The sequence below is a fragment of the Bombyx mori genome, chromosome 10, assembly GCF_030269925.1.
Source record: "Bombyx mori chromosome 10, ASM3026992v2".
NCBI classification, from domain to species: domain Eukaryota; kingdom Metazoa; phylum Arthropoda; class Insecta; order Lepidoptera; family Bombycidae; genus Bombyx; species Bombyx mori.
The window spans coordinates 13,244,456-13,261,624 of record NC_085116.1 but is presented as its reverse complement, the minus strand read 5'-3'; the positions used below and the strand labels follow the sequence as shown (position 1 = coordinate 13,261,624).

Below are 17,169 nucleotides of genomic sequence, written 5' to 3'. Positions count from 1 at the left end.
TTATAGAAAATCCAACTAAAAGATAGAAAATAAATTTGAATTAAAAATAGTGTAAGAAAGAAAGAATTATTTTAAAAAAAAGCGTGAATTTATTGTAAAAATTTATTTTTCATTTTTTAGTTGATTTTCAATTTTATCATATTTTTTTTAAATATTGAATTGTCATCGCTCCTTAATAAGTATACCAAATTTCGAGTTAATCCGACGTTTTGAAGGGGGTCAAAATCATGTTCAAAGATTCCGTTACATACTAACATACATGACATACGTCTGAAGTTAATAAAAGCGTATTCATAAAAAAATGTATTATTTCGTTGAACCAAATGACATTATCACGTTATACTAAATTACTCGAAGACTTTATACTGTTTACATTTTGCGACTTACATGTACTATGTGACTAATAATTCGCGATAACAGAGCTCTAACGGTTCATATTCAAAATATTCCAATAAGCTTCGATATTTATTTTTCGGAGATAAAATATTATCTGAACAATGAATTAATTGTTGAATGCATTTGTACGTTGAACACTGTGTGATGGAGTCGTGGAAAGGAAAAATTGTGCTTATCACTGGTGCCGCAAGCGGTATCGGCGAAGGAGTGGTCCGGCTTATATTGGAGCGAGGTGTCAAGGTAGAATATTTTTATAGACAAAGGCAACAACATTTGATCTTGTATCTTGAACTTGTATCTCAAGGTGGGTGGCGCATTTACGTTGTGGATGTCTATGGGCTCAGTAACCACTTAACACCAGGTGGGCTGTGAGCTCGTCCACCCATCTAAGCAATAAAAAAAAATTGTTATTCTGTTCTCATTAGAACAGAATGACAAATACAGCTATACGAGTATTACACTAATCGTATCAATCATTTGCATAGTTTAGAAAAAGTAAACGATAAAGTGGATAGACACAGCAATAAAGTATAGTAATGAAATTAATTTTAAAACATTTGTGAGCAGAAATTTATTAGCACAAAATTAATTCAACCAAAATTAATTACATAATTCATCAAGTAACATGTACTTTACAACAAAAATCGCAAACGCGCGATTACATTACAATCAGTTTGCAATAAAATCTTATAAATGATAACACAAAAAAAAATTTTTTTCTGTAATTTTAATTACGTAATCTTATTTAAAGCATGTTGCTATTTTGGATGTTGCCGAGGATTCCGGAAGAGCTCTCGAGAATGAGCTCAATACAAAATACGGTCCCAACTGTGTGAAGTTCTACAAATGTGACGTAACCGTCGAAGAACTTTTTCTGGAATTATTCGATACTGTCAAAAACGAACAAGGCTATCTTGATGTGGTCATCAACAATGCCGCGATCATGAACGACAGCTATAAATCTTACAAAAAACAAATCGATATAAATGTGGTTAGTGAGTTTTATTCTTATTTTTATTTATTATTATCAGAGGAAGTGTGAAAGAAGCTTCGGTAATTAACAAATTAAGGAGCGGACGGTTAGCGTGGTATGGACATGTGATGCGTAGAGAGAAGATGCATGTGACTAGGAGATGTATGGAAATGGTAATGCAAAGTAGAGGGCGAAGAGGTCGACCGAAGAAGACATAAATGGAGTGTGTGAATGACAGTAGAGAGAGAGGAGTGAGTGTTGAACTGACGGCTGATAGAAGAGAATGGAAGAGAAAAATTAGCTTTGCCGATCCCACCTAGTGGGATAAGGTGAAGAAAAAGAAGAGTGAGTATTTATGAGTGAGTTTTTATTCTTAGCACAGGTAACCCTCAGATAACACGGTATTTTACAGTATGGTTCCACTCTGACACGAAAAGAAAAATTCCCTAAAACCCTCTTCTATACTAATATTATAAAGAGGAAAGATTTGTTTGTTTGTTTGTTTCGAATAGGCTCCGAAACTACTGGACCGATTTGAAAAATTCTTTTTCCATTAGAAGCCGACATTGTCCCTGATGAACATAGGCTACCTTTTTTATTATTTTTTTTATTTTATATTTTTGGTTTCATGTGTGTTTTAATGTTTCCGAAGCGAAGCGAGGGCGGGTCGCTAGTTTATTATATTTTTACAACACGATAACGAGATTTTTGTTTAAAATTATTTAGAAAATGATATTATCTGATATTATGCATTATGATCACACACTTCTTTTTGTACTGGCTTCTAGTCTCATAATTATAACACGATTTTGCACAGCCCACTCTCGACTAGGCGCGTTAACACTTCCGCCTCCGCCATTCGCCCAATCATGATGTACGACCAACCCATACCGTGGGCCCTGAAAGTCAAATACTTAGGCGTCACCCTCGATAGAGGGATGACATTCTGCCCCCACCTAAAGACGGTACGCGCCCGTGCCGCCTTCATACTATCCGATGATTTGCATACGAAGTAAATTGTCCCGTAGAAGTAAGGTGACACTCTACAAAACTTGCATACGCCCCGTCACGACCTATGCTATGCTATCAACCTACAGACACAGCCCACTGAGTTTCTCGTCAGATCTTCTCAGTGGGTCGCGTTTCCGATCCGGTGGTACATTCTATAAAGGACGGCTCTTGCTAGGGTTAGTGTTAGTAACGTCGTCAGGTTTGAGTCCCACGAGCTCACCTACTATTTAAGGTTACGCTGAAATAGCCTCTCAAGATTATCAGCATAGGTAGAAGAAAAAAAACCAAACACACACACACACACCACATGACTTTTAGGAACCTATCAATCGTGTTATAGGGGGTTAACTGTAAAGGCATATATTAACCTTTTATTATGTTATATTATAATCGAAATCCACAATGATGTGTAATTTGTCTCTAATACCATCATAATATTTTATTATAATATTTTCTTCGGTTTTCTCTTTACCTTTTTGCCTATTTCTACTGTGAAATAATCAATATTCCGATTTGAGCCTGAGTTATATAATTTACCCATCTACGTCAATAAACGTGAACACTGAAATCATAAAAATCTAAATATTATCTAGACTTCTATCACGGTAGATAAAAACGTTGTCCAATGAAAGAAATTTCTGTGTTAAACAAATACACAGTACTTCATATTGAATATACAATACTCTGGGTTCTTTGCGTGTAATATATTTTGTGTTAAGTATACCTGTCTCAATAATATTGGATTTCTAATCGAAATAATATACAGATTTATTATTGTTGTATAGATTTCTGTGTTGTCGGCGTTCCTTTGTAGCGCACCTATCTATTGGTTCAATAATGAACATTACGTTGAAAAACCCATGTACTCTCCAAATAATTTATCCTATAGCGCTTCAAAAAGTTTAAAAAATCCTCCCTCTTAACAAATGTAAGTTAATGGTAATTTTTGAACGTTTCAGACTGCTTTAGTTACTGGTACACTGAAAGCTATAGAGATTATGGGAAAGCAGAATGGCGGTAAAGGAGGTACTGTTCTAAATATATCTTCAGTGGCAGCGTTATGTCAATCTCATCTGTTCCCGATTTATTTCGGGACCAAGAGTGCGGTGCTGCAGTTCAGCAACTGTATTGGGGTAAGGAGCTTTTCAGTCGACTTATTTCATGAAAGCTTTTAAAGCTAACTCGTACTCGTATTAGTTGATCGACTCGGTGGTGCAGTGATTAACACCCCTGACTTTTGGGACGAGGGCTTGAGTTCGATACCAGCATCGGGCAAACATTCATGTCATTGTGATCAACAGGTTGCTTTGCTCATTGTCTGGTTATTTATTGTATATTTTTAAACTTATACGGTTATATATATCTGTCTCATATCTGTCTCAGTTTTCATAATACAGGGAATCCTAGTTTGAGGGTAGATGACTTCGTGTGACTTATCGCCGATTTTTATTCATCAATGGCACCAAAGATTAAGGAATAAAATGTATTAAGAATAGTACCCGCAAAGTAATAAATTGCACAATTATTGTCTTTATATATTAAGACATCTTTTTTATTTTTTTATTGCTTAGGTGGGTGGACGAGCTCACAGCCCACCTGGTGTTAAGTGGTTAAATCAAATCAAATCAAATCAAAAAAGTTTTATTCAACATAAATGAAAGTACATACTTGTTGAACGTCAAAAGAACTACCCAGTTACTGGAGCCTATAGACATCTACAACGTAAATGGGCCACCCACCTTAAGATATAAGTTCTAAGGTCTTAGTATAGTTACAACGGCTGCCCCACCCTTCAAACCGAAACGCATTACTGCTTCCCGGCAGAAATAGGCGGGGTGGTGGTACCTACCCGTGCGGACTCACAAGAGGTTCTACCACCAGTAATTACGCAAAATTATAATTTTGCTGGTTTGATATTTATTACACGTTATTATTCCTTCACCGTGGAAGTGGACCTCGGATGAATTCTGCCTCATTCGTTGCAGGTTGAGAAGACAACACATCTTGAACTTTTTTTGTGGATCTCAATGTACAGATGCAAACAATTCAGTTCGATCTATAATTCGATTCGATCTATAATTTATTTTCATAATTTTTGTTTTACAGTTAGAAGAACATTACGCTAAAAGCGGCGTCCGAGTACTGAGTATTTGCTTTGGCGCGACTGATACTCCACTATTGAACGGAACTAAACTAGGCAGCTTTGATGAAGAAATAGACGGCACTTGTGTTGAGGCCATCCAAAAGAATTATCCTATTCAAAAGTACGTCAGGGCTTGTTTGATTAATCTTTAACACCATATACAACACGTGAACAATTTGAAATATATATATATATATATATATATATATATATAAATGAGACTTGAACCTAGTGTTGCGCAGTGGGCCTTTTACTGGTTGTCATGTCTTCCATCTTGCATCCCTTATATTATATAAGCTATAGCAATGTACGTGGTTCGTGTACGAACGCCCTAACCCGAAATATTGTTGCGTTGTGGTGACGCTTGCCTAGCATAATCTTGCAGTTCGCCTGGGCGAAACAATGTTGTGTCCTAAAATAGGACCGGACTGCTGTCAACTGTCATGGCTTCGATACGAAATAGCGACGAGACCTAGAAGGTTATGCTCGATTTCTCCGAATCCACTATCCACACAAAAAGACCGTAGCGACGAAAGAGAGCTTTTCTCGTTTCGAACCGGCTTGGGGCGACCGAAAACATCAAAGCATTATGGTGTGCGATTAATGGTGTGCTTTGACATACCTTGTGCGGTGCTACCACGCGGGCCATTTTGTATGATATTACACAGGGGGGCTAAAAAACTTAACCCATTAGCTTTCTATTATTGACTTAGAAGTATAATAAGTACATCAATTTATACAAGGATATTAAATTACTTCTCCTTTTTTGAAATATACAAGCATGATTGTATCATTTCATTTTACCAAAAATATCTTCTACTACTAAACTGTCTACGTGCAATGTATGAAAATTTCCTCACACGATAAAATCATGTATCCGATTCAGACATTCTATATGGAGAAGACGAGATGCTGGTGGGGGAGGGGTTACTCTATCAGGGTATTGATGGTTACGGTTTTAGTGACATAAAAAAGGTTTAAAGGGTAGCTTTACTGAGAGATAGAGGGAGAGGGAGAGGTAGAGGTAGAGGTAGAGGTAGAGGTAGAGGTAGAGGTAGAGGTAGAGGTAGAGGTAGAGGTAGAGGTAGAGGTAGAGGTAGAGGTAGAGGTAGAGGTAGAGGTAGAGGTAGAGGTAGAGGTAGAGGTAGAGGTAGAGGTAGAGGTAGAGGGAGAGGGAGAGGGAGAGGTAGAGGTAGAGGTAGAGGGAGAGGGAGAGAGAGAGAGAGAGAGAGAGAGAGAGAGAGAGAGAGAGAGAGAGAGAGAGAGAGAGAGAGAGAGAGAGAGAGAGAGAGGGGTGAGTAAGCTCCTAATAAAAAAATTTACTCAATTATGTGAATATTAAGTCTCTTAGTTCTTATAACCGAAGTCCATTAAACGCTGCATTTATTTAACAAATCCTCCGAAAAAAATACAGACAATTCTTTGTCTACGTTCCAGGATGGAATCTGCAGCCAAAGGTCTGGTCGAGGCCTATGAGCATGCTAAAAGTGGCGACACTTGGATCATCACAACAAACAAACCGGCAAAGAACATCACTGATACAGTTAAAAAGTCTTATGAACTTTTATCGTATCACGTTTTCAATTGAATGTTTTTTTTCTCCTACCTACGCTGAAAGTTCGGTTTTCGTCCCGCTATACAGGGAAGAAAGTTTAACTTATTCTCCTTGGGTACTGACAAATGCGCATGCGCGTTAGTCTCTACGTCTGCTCTCACGCACCTAAAATTCTCCGCCATTTTTGCGCTCGGGTAATTTGCAATATTATGTTTAGTGTAAAAGTGAAATAAACAAAAGGCACGCCCCCCTTGCCCCCCGACAGGGCATCGCCCCTGGACCCCGGCTCGGTACTCCACGGGTGCTAAGTTTTTTACAATGTCGAACTTTCGGCCTGGTAGGAGAAAAAATAGTACGTGGACCGCGGGAAAAAAGTAGGACATCTCATCCCGCGTGTTTGCCAATACACAATGTACTATTAAAGAAGAAATAAAGTAATAATTAATAATGTGGTTGTATTTTTTTTATAACTTAGACGGCTCACTGCCCGTATGGTGTTAAATTATTACTGGATGCCTCCATCCACCTTGAGACATGAGTACTAAGTCTCAGTTTTTACAGTAGAATCCATCAAAACGAAATAGGTAGGGTGGTGGTACTTACCCGTGCGGATCCAATACTACTAGTAATTACGCTAATTACGATTTTACGGGTTTGATGATTGATGTTTTTCTTTGGCAATCAAAAGCTAACGTTTGTTAAGTACGTATTTCATTGGAAAAATTGGTAGGTACCCACCCGCCTGCAGGATTCGAATACAGTTGCATCGCTACATACGAATGCATCGGGCGTCTCATCCTTTAGGCCACGACGACTCTTTCCACTTTCCTAAACTTACTTTTAGAGATGATATGAATTTTCACGATTGCAACCTCAACGTCTGACCTACTACAACGTGGGACCTCATATAACGCGTGACCTCGTACAACGCGAGACCTCATACAACGTGGGACCTCATACAACGCGAGACCTACTACAACACGGGACTTCATACAACGCGGGACCTCATACAACGCGGTACCTCATACAACGCGTGACCTCGTACAACGCGAGACCTCATACAACGTGGGACCTCATACAACGCGAGACCTACTACAACACGGGACTTCATACAACGCGGGACCTCATACAACGCGGTACCTCATACAACGCGTGACCTCATACAACGCGAGACCTCATACAACGCGGGACCTAAAACAACGCGAGACCTCATACAACGCGAGACCTCATACAACGCGAGATCACATACAATGGGGGACCTCGTCCAACGCGGGACCTCATACAACTCGTGATCTTATACAACGCGAGACCTCATACAACGCGAGACCTCATACATAGCGAGGCCTCGTACAACACGGGACCTCATACAACGCCAGACCTACTACAACGCGTGACCTCATACAACGCGAGACTTCATACAACGCGAGACCTACTACAACGCGTGACCTCGTCCAACGCAGACCCTCGTACAACGTAAAAAAGTCAAAGTCAAAGTTTACATTTGTAGAGTAAAATAGTCATTCGCTTATGACTACGTACAATTAAATAGTAGTATTACACGCTAGTATTACATATTACATTGATATCGCTTCGCTTCGGAAACATTACATTTTATTATTGATAGCTGAGTCCCGCGATGTTACCTGCGATTATTGTCGTACCGCGGGTCACGCCGCGGGGCGAAGCTAATCTAAAAAAGTAACCTAAGTTACTCCTTATATCATCAGCTACCTATCAGTGAAAGTGTCGTTAAAATCGGTCCAGCGGTTTCAGAGATTAGCCGGAAAAACAGAAAAACAGACAGACTGACAGACAGACAAAAATTGTAAAAAATGTTATTTTGGTGTATGTACCGTATATATATTCATATGCATGTTTTTTTTTTTTTTTTTTTTTTTTTTTATTGCCTTTGTAGGCAGACGAGCCTACGGCCCACCTGATGGTAAGTGGTCACCGTCGCTCATGGACGTCAGCAATGCCAGGGGCAGAGCCAAGCCGCTGCCTACCATAAAGAACTCTCCGCAAGCCTCGTTTGAAGAAGGACATGTCATAGCGCTCGGAAAACACCGTGGAGGGGAGTTCATTCCAAAGCCGGATGGTACGTGGCAAAAAAGATCTTTGGAAACGCACTGTCGATGAACGCAGCGGTTCCAGATAATATGGATGAACTCTGCTCCGATGGCGGGAGGTGCGATGATAAAAAGGAGATGAAGGAATCATCTCGAATAATTCCTCAGAGCATTCCCCATGGACCATGCGGTATAAAACACAGAGAGAACCGAAGTCCCTCCGTAGACCCAGAGGTTCCAAGCGATCCGCGAGAGCAGGACTATCGACCATCCGAACAGCCCGTTTCTGTATGGAGTCAAATGGAAGTAGCTGGTATTTGGGAGCCCCGGCCCAGAGGTGAGAGCAGTACTCCACGCGAGGTCGGACCTGCGCTTTATAAAGCGCAAGTCTCTGTCCAGGCGTGAAATACCGCTTCGCTCTGTTGAGAACTCCCAACATTTTAGAGGCCAATTTGGCTTTACCTTCCAAATGACTCCGAAACTGGACATCGCTCGAAATATCGACCCCCAGAATCCCGATACTCGCGGAAAGCTGCAGGGATACTCCTTGAAATTCCGGCGCCATGACAAAAGGGTCCTTCTTCGCAGTGAACGCGCAAACCTGTGTCTTCAATGGGTTGAACTGAACTGAATTCAGTTCACCCCACTTGGAGACCCGCCCCAGAGAGTTCTCCACTTCAGACACAAGTTTTAATCGCCTCTCGTGTACAACGCTTCGAGAGAGACTCTGATGGCCGATATATCGCGCATCCCCCGTGCTGTCATCCGCATAGCAATGCATGCCATCAATAGATAGCATGTCATTGATATGTCATATGATATGCAGTATGAAAAGCGTGGGGGAGAGCACCGAACCTTGTGGAACACCAGCGTTGATGGTCATGGTATCGGAGCAGCAGCCGTCGACGACAACTGCGATGCTCCGTCCATCCAAAAAGCTAGCGATCCACTTGCAGAGTCCCTCAGGGATCCCGTATGCTGGAAGCTTCGATAGAAGTGCCCTATGCCAGACCCTGTCGAAGGCCTTCGCGATGTCAAGGCTCACAGCGAGAGCCTCGCCCTTGCTTTCCAAGGCTTCAGCCCATTTATGTGTGAGGTATACAAGAAGATCGCCAGCTGAGCGACCATGACGGAAACCGTACTGCCGGTCACTGATCAGCTGGCGATCCTCAAGATACTTAAGAAGTTGGATGTTTATGATTCGCTCCATCACCTTGGAAAGCAAGGAAGTTATCGCGATAGGTCTGTAATTCGAGGGGTCCGACCGGTCACCCTTCTTGGGGATGGGGTGGACATGAGCAGTCTTCCATGAAGACGGAACCCTGTTCGTATTGTACGAGAGGCGATATAGACGCGTTAGCGCGGGTGTCAATTCAGGGGCGCATGTTTTTAGAACCACTGCGGGGATGCAATCTGGCCCACTCGACTTATGGACATCAAGAAGCCGAAGCTCCTGCCTGACTGCACGCTGTGTGATGCGAATCTCAGGCATGGAGCTGTCACACCGGGAGATGTTGGGCGGCGTGGCTCCTCCGTCATCCAAAGTCGAGTATGAGGCAAAGAGCTTGACCAGAAGGTCAGCCTTCTCCTTCGCACTATGAGCCAGACTGTCATTGGACTTACGCAGTGGTGGAAGGCTAGACCTGCAGAAGTTACCTTCTGCAGCCTTAGCTAGCGACCAGAAAAGTATGTAGTAAAAAGCGGTTATTTCTTTATTTATATTAAGATAACAATGTTCAATGACATCCGAATTGAGATCAATGATTTTGAATTGGAATTCGGACTTCATTTAAAACCGCGTTTTGTTTTTATTTCTTATACTTAGTACGTACGAAAATGATTGATAATGGGCGTTCTTTAATCTACGCGTAAGTACAGTTATCAAGTTTAGATAAAAAAATATATAAGTGTCCTACTTTTAAAAAGTTTGCCTCGCAGTTTGTGGAATAGCCTCTTGCATTGAATACATTAAAAATAATCATGACATATGACTGGAAAGATAAAGTTGTTCTGATTACTGGAGGGGGCAATGGGATCGGATCTCATGTAGTCAGGATTGCACTCGAGGAAGGGGCAAAGGTAAACTCTATTAATTAATGTTTATGTTAGAAATTGTATTTTAAAAAAACCTTCTTTTTTTTCATCTAAATTTTATTAGTACACACACACAATTTATGTGATGAATTTTTTTTATGTTTAAATTGGAATTTTAGAACACCTAACTTTTTTTTTTTTTTTTTTTTATTGCTTAGATAGGTGGACGAGCTCACAGCCCACCTGGTGTTAAGTGGTTACTGGAGCCCATAGACGTCTACAACGTAAATGCGCCACCCACCTTGAGATATAAGTTCTAAGGTCTCAGTATAGTTACAACGGCTACCCCACCCTTCAAACCGAAACGCATTACTGCTTCACGGCAGAAATAGGCAGGGCGGTGGTACCTACCCGTGCGGACTCACAATAGGTCCTACCACCAGTGGTTACGCAAATTATAATTTTGCGGGTTTGATTTTTATTACACGATGTTATTCCTTCACCGTGGAAGTCAATCGTGAACATTTGTTGAGTACGTATTTCATTCGAAAAATTGGTACCCGCCCGCGGGATTCGAACACCGGTGCATCGCAACAACGAATGCACCGGACGTCTTATCCTTAAGGCCACGACGACTTCAAAACATCTTTATTTAATACCACAACCCTATCATAATAACCGTTCAAACAAATTTGTTAATTAAATAGTAATCGTAAAATAGCACAAAACTATACGAAAAACAAGAGAACAAGAAATCATCAATCATATTTGAGGTACCCATGAAAAAGACAGATCCTATAAATTTAGGTGATTCTAATTTTGTTTGTCAGGAAATTAATATATTGGACATCAACGAAGCAAACGCGAAATCGCTTCAAGACGAACTGAACGCCAAACACGGAGTTGGAAAAGTGAAATTCATTAAATGCGATGTTGCTAATCACGAAAGCCTAGTGGCAGCCTTCGAAGCTATTTTATCGGACAAAAACAACGAATATGTTGTTCTCAACAACGCTGCTATACTAAATGACAGCTTGAAGACCTACAGAAAACAAATCGATATTAATGTGGTGAGCTAACTTATGCATTCTATCAGAGTGTTGTGAACAAAAAATATATTAATATCATTTATTTATATGTCACAAGTGAAATTTTGAATTTATTCAGGAAAAAATCGTATAATTATATTTTTTTCGGTACATTATTCGCGGGTCACGAATAATGGTAAAACTTTTTGTACGGCTTAATCTCGCATTCTAATGATGATAATAACTTGCCATTACACATATTTCGAACCTTTCGAAAATTTCAGGTCTACGAAAACTGTTCGAAATGTCGCAAATACTCGTAATATCGTCTTCTCGCATTAAAACTGTATAATCTCAAAACTTACTAATTTTACAGGAGAGTGTTTTAAAGGTTTAACATTTGATATTTTTAATATTAATTACTTTTATTTTTTTATTCTTTACCAGTTACGTCATCTGTCTTTTAAAGTAAGATAGGGGTATATTTTAATTTTGTTAATAGTAGTCAAAACCTATGTAAACTAAAAAAATAAATAAATTACGCTCTTTTGACAGTATTTATGAGAAAAATACTGGTGATATCAAATGTTTACGTATATTAACGCAATTTCGAATATTTTTGGAAATTGTACACTTTTAATGCGAAAAGACGATATAAATACAATAATAAACGTGAAGTTAAACCGTACAAGTAGTTTTAATTCCCATTATTGTCTTGATGGGTTCCCAAACTGCTGAAAGCCAAATATTTTTGTTTACTTTTTCCTATCAATTCGTCGGTAGGGGCTATTCCAACTACTCGCGGACGGGTAGGTAAGCTCACGGGGCTCAACCTGAGAAAACTTGATAAACTAGCTCTAGCAGAAGCAGTGCTTCGATGAATATACCACCGAATCGAAACCGCGACCCACTGAGGAGTTCCAGCGGAAACCCCAGTGTGTTGGATCTATGGGCAAATGAGTATGAAGTCCGCACTATGTAAATTCTCTACTTTCAGGCCGCTGTGATCACTGGCTCATTAAAAGCCCTTGATTTGATGAGGAAAAACAAAGGGGGCAAAGGTGGCGCTATAATCAATATGTCTTCAATTGCAGCTCTTTGTCCATTACCTTTTACACCCATTTACAATGCCACTAAGAGTGCCGTGATGCAGTTTAGTGTATGTTTGGGCGTAAGTATAAATCTCGCTGATTTACTAATACATTTACCGTTGTGGTTTCGTTTTAAATTACTCCAGCAATATCCTATGTACCTATTACTTACCGTGACAAGAGGGATAGTTTTCTTGCGGCTGTATCATACTTTTTAATAGGTTTAAAGTTTTTGCGAAAACAATACGCGAACGCACAGAATACGAATAAACAAACATACAAACCTACATTTATTTTTAAATTATAAACAACCTATGATGATGCGATTTTTGTTATCATGTACGAATGGCAAGTGCTGTCCATCGTCTTTGTTTTTGAAAGCGATTACCGTACCAAAGCCATTCTTATTGACGTTATTATCACTTCGAGGTGTATAATTTATAAATGCGGATTACGATAATAAAGTTATATAACATACAAAATATAACAGTCGTTGGTAAACACGAAAACTATTAAGTATTTGATACTTCGTAAATAAAATAATAACAATAATAAACTATAGATTAAACCGATAATATAGTTGTAATTATATAATCTTAAATTAGTTGTGTTATGTTATCTAACATTCAGAATGTTGTTGTTGAACTGCAAATTTATTTAACCATTCCCTACGCACGAGAAGGCGATGAGCTGAATAGAAAATCGTAATCACACGCTAAAACTATCTAATGCTGCAGATTGTTACGGTGTTATTTGAAATGTCGATAAAACTGATATTAGGAATATTTTTTCACAAACAACGTGCAAATTGAAATGTACGATTAAGTGTCTACTAGCTTTATTCGCCCGTCTAATTATGAACTGACACTGTTGCCATAGAATTTTGTGTTTTGATTTATTTTGGTTTATCTGAAACAAAAAAAAAATATGTCGAATTATGCAACACCATATAAATTTCACAATCATTTAAATGTTCCCGCAATAGTACGAAGCTTATCTCGTAAAAAAATCATCGTGGCCTAAAAGATAAAAGGCTTGATATACTTGAAGTACTAAATTTGTAATGAAATATTGCTTCACTTATTCTATAGATTAATTTTCACGATGAAGGAGTAACATCGTGTACCTACTAAAAATTCAAACTTCCAAAAAATTACTTTGCATTTAATAATGGTAGTAATAATTTAGTAATATAATTCTATGGTAATCCATAGTATCAAGACATACACCTCAAGTTTCTAGGTGGATGGGCAGAATTCACGAAATGACGTCCGGTAACGTAACATTTAAAACCGGGTGGGTGATGAGCTTGTTCACCTTTCTATCAAAAGATTCAAAAGCACAAAAAAGCTTCAAAAATCGAAATAGGTGAACAGTAACAAATAAAAAAATGGTGTATGATAATGCTTTTAAATTCTGGTCGACTTTAGACAAATAGGTCTAAATCAAAGGACTGGGGACAAAGGAAAGGATTCGAACAATCCGTTAAAGCAAGATGCAATTGTAGGGAGAAAATCCTTTTTTCTATGTTAGGTCTTAAATTTTGCGAAAAGTACAATCCAATCCATAACTAACTTTACAGGGACTTGAAGCTGTTATTTTAATAATTATAATGTTATTATCTGTACAGTCATTAATAAACAAATTAAATAAGCCAACTATTGTAATTTTTCAGGCAGACGATTACTACTCGAGGACTGGAGTTCGTGTATTAACTATGTGTTTCGGTGCGACAGATACTAGTCTTATTGCGATTGAGAACATGGGAAGTTTCGATGAAGTTATAGAAACCAAACTCGGTGAACCTTTAAAGTTATATCCCGGACAAAAGTAAGGCTAGTTCTAAGGCTAATTAGAGTTCGTGTATTAGCTATGTGCTTCGGTGCGACAAATATTGTTTTTATTGCGATTGAAAACATGGACAGTTTCGATGAAGTTGTAGAAACCAGACTCGGTGAACCTTTTAAGTTATATCCCGGACAAAAGTAAAGCTAGCTCTAAGGCTAATTATGAATACTGAAAAACTTTTAAATCGGAGAGAGAAAACTACTGAAAGGGGATTGCCCACTCTCCATAGTGTGCTAGGCCCAAGATGGACATCAAATATTACTATAAAAATGTACTGATTCAAATTCTTAAATGTATTGGATATCTAAAAAATATATTGAAATTGACGCCACTATTATAAAAAATATAATAAAAATAAAAACTCGTTTTGAGGTTAATTTTCTATATAAATAAGTGTCGGATTGTGAGATACTTCAAGAACTTTTCTTTTCTTAATGTTTAAGATGTTCCTAATGTATTTTTATCCAATAGGGTATAAAAACACACTTAATTCTTTAAATATCTATATATTCTTCATCTTCATACACAATTAGTATCATCTAAAAATAGCAAAGGAGAGCATATACACGGTTTTAAATCTCGGTCAGGGTAAAACCACAATTCACACAATGTTTTTTAGTCGTAGTATGAAACGTTATTGATAAAAGTAAAATAAATCGAAGAAAAATCAAAACACATCTATTTTGTACGCAAGCACAACACCACAGGCAGCAAGCGAAGTATCAGTCAGTCAGATTAAATTCAGTGTTGTCAGTATAAAGAAAAATAATTACATGAAATTCATATATCGATTTTTTTTTTTAATAACCGATAATTGATTTATATCTTAATCTTTTTTTTACGAGTACACATTATTTTTTATGTTTTTGTTTTTGTTGTACATATTTAAATAACAATACTAGTAAAGTTTTTTTATTGCTTAGATGGGTGGGCGAGCTCACAGCCACCCTGGTGTTGCTAAGTGGTTACTCGAGCCCACATACATCTACAACGTAAATGCGCCACCCATCTTGAGATATAAGTTCTAAGGTCTCAAGTATAGTTACAAGTTAAAGTCCAATGGGTATGTCTTCGATGTTATTTTATGTGCATAAAATCCATTAAAATCGTTTGATTAATGATAATACTTAAAATGATTTATTTATATGTTTTATTTATATACTCAAAATATTTACTTCATACGTAAAAGGATTTGAAGCTGGCAATATTTTTCCCGCAAAAATAAAAATCCTTGTTTTTTCAATAGAGTTACTTTTTTTAAACTACTTATTGTAAACTATAGTTTCGCTTATTTGCAAGAAAGTAAATGCATATTTATTTATGACAAAATTAATGCACTAAGTATTTTTTCTATAATCTATTGTCCGCTTTGGGCCTAAAATGGGCCATCCCCTTTAAATATATTTTACGAAATCATTTATATTATTTTAAATAAAAAAAATGTCAATAAATTTGGGTTGCCGTTCGATAAGTAATCTGTAAAGGTCGCTTAAGACATAATAGAACGAGTCGATTCTAATCTCACAATCGCAAAATATAGTGATAATGAGACTTTGGACTTGACATGCAAACAAAATAGATAAGGAATGGCTGTTTGTCTTGCTATCCGATGCAATTGCACTTCCTATAGCATCCTTTTGTCTACAATTTTTTTACCTATAATAATTAAAATCTAAATTTAAGGAAATAAATGATTTTATTACTATTATTATAAGATATTATTACTACTAGATGATGGAGAACATTTAACTGAAGGAGCTAAAGTCATTTGGAGAATACGTAGAAATATTGTTTTTGCGTAAGATCCTCAAGCCTACATTTATTGAGTAGTGACTATCGAACAAAGTTGAAGACTCAATATAATAATTAAATTTATTAAATATTCAAATATAATAAATTCACTCTGTATCCCTTTTCTAGGATTGAATCCGCCGCTAGGGCAGTTATAGATGCTTATAAACAAGGATCTAGTGGCAGTATTTGGCTGGCCAATGCTAACAAGGCAGCTGAAGACATCACGCACGTACATACTGAGGCGTACAAACTCTTGACCGCAACAGTATTAAAGTAATATGTGAAACTCTGTTTATATTAATAAAGTGAAGAAAAATTTATGTGTCTTTAATAAATTAGAGCTGACATTAAAAAGTTCTTTTTTTTCTCTCAGATCTGTCTAAAATAAAATTTTGTTATGACGTGATGAATCTGTTAACACGTTTACTCGAGAAAGTGGCGTGGCACGATAGTCCTCTAAGTTTCTCGCTGGAGCTTCTCGGTGGATCATAACTCCGATTTGGTGGTAGATTCAGCGAAGCATTGCTACGGCTAGTGCTAGCAAGTCCTCTCAGGTTTAGCCCCGTGAGCGTATCCACCAGTCCGCGCGTAGTTCGAATATCCCCTTCCTACTGTTGCCGACGTTTGGGTAGGGAATAAAATTAGTAAGTTCCTCAACCTTTCTGTTTTTACAGCAGAAATGCATTCTGGTTTGTAGACTACCAGGATCGTCATACTCCCTGCCACACAGGGCAGGGGTGAAAAAATGCAGGGTGCAATTTATTAAAAGAATGGGGGAACATCGGCACATAAATACATATACAAAATATAACGTGCTAGTTTCGCGCGGCGGAGTGCTGTCCGGAGATGATCACGACCCGGCACTGACTGCGGTCCTCTTCTTTTTCTTCTCTATACTAACTAAAACTAATTCACTAGTAAATAACTACAACTACTATTTATATTCGACAGCAGTCAGCAAGTCAGGGCAGGGCCCGCCTCCGGCCCCATGCCGGGGCATCACCTTCACAACTTAGATGGGAGGCTGCGTCTCATATTAGGCACTCACACTCTATTAAGGGCAACCCCAGAAGGGGAAGACCGGAGCGGGGAGGAACCGAATACCACCGACGGGGGTGGTTAGAAGAGTAGGTCCCCTGAGGGGGCATATATTGTGGAGGTGTGGTTTGTGGAGTGTGCCAGCGTAACCCGGCAAACTTCTTGAGCAAATGACCTTGACTGCGCAGA

At 38.4% G+C, this 17,169-nt stretch overlaps 2 protein-coding genes across 2 annotated transcripts; both read left to right on the top strand.

The window, feature by feature from the left end:
- Positions 1-308: 308 nt before the first annotated feature.
- LOC105842445 (15-hydroxyprostaglandin dehydrogenase [NAD(+)]) lies at positions 309-6,526 on the top strand. Its single transcript, XM_012695482.3, has 5 exons — positions 309-636; positions 1,148-1,387; positions 3,340-3,513; positions 4,487-4,644; positions 5,961-6,526. Exons 1-5 carry the CDS (start codon positions 514-516, stop codon positions 6,109-6,111), a joined length of 846 nt encoding a protein of 281 aa, XP_012550936.1. The 5' UTR covers positions 309-513; the 3' UTR covers positions 6,112-6,526.
- A 3,328-nt stretch (positions 6,527-9,854) lies between these two features.
- On the top strand, positions 9,855-16,296 carry LOC101746503 (15-hydroxyprostaglandin dehydrogenase [NAD(+)]-like). The gene is made up of 5 exons (XM_038013405.2): positions 9,855-10,226; positions 11,012-11,251; positions 12,207-12,380; positions 13,976-14,130; positions 16,069-16,296. The coding sequence occupies exons 1-5, from the start codon at positions 10,128-10,130 to the stop codon at positions 16,217-16,219; spliced, it is 819 nt and encodes a 272-aa protein (XP_037869333.1). The 5' UTR covers positions 9,855-10,127; the 3' UTR covers positions 16,220-16,296.
- Positions 16,297-17,169: the final 873 nt, after the last annotated feature.

What these genes read in the sequence shown, in the direction of transcription:
- LOC105842445 (XM_012695482.3), top strand. Translation starts at nt 514, where the DNA reads ATGCATTTGTACGTTGAACACTGTGTGATGGAGTCGTGGAAAGGAAAA. An exon ending in TATTGGAGCGAGGTGTCAAG is followed by an intron (nt 637 to 1,147) that starts GTAGAATATTTT and finishes TCTTATTTAAAG; the next exon opens with CATGTTGCTATTTTGGATGT. An exon ending in AGTTCAGCAACTGTATTGGG is followed by an intron (nt 3,514 to 4,486) that starts GTAAGGAGCTTT and finishes TTTGTTTTACAG; the next exon opens with TTAGAAGAACATTACGCTAA.
- LOC101746503 (XM_038013405.2), top strand. Translation starts at nt 10,128, where the DNA reads ATGACATATGACTGGAAAGATAAAGTTGTTCTGATTACTGGAGGGGGC. An exon ending in CACTCGAGGAAGGGGCAAAG is followed by an intron (nt 10,227 to 11,011) that starts GTAAACTCTATT and finishes TTTGTTTGTCAG; the next exon opens with GAAATTAATATATTGGACAT. An exon ending in AGTTTAGTGTATGTTTGGGC is followed by an intron (nt 12,381 to 13,975) that starts GTAAGTATAAAT and finishes GTAATTTTTCAG; the next exon opens with GCAGACGATTACTACTCGAG.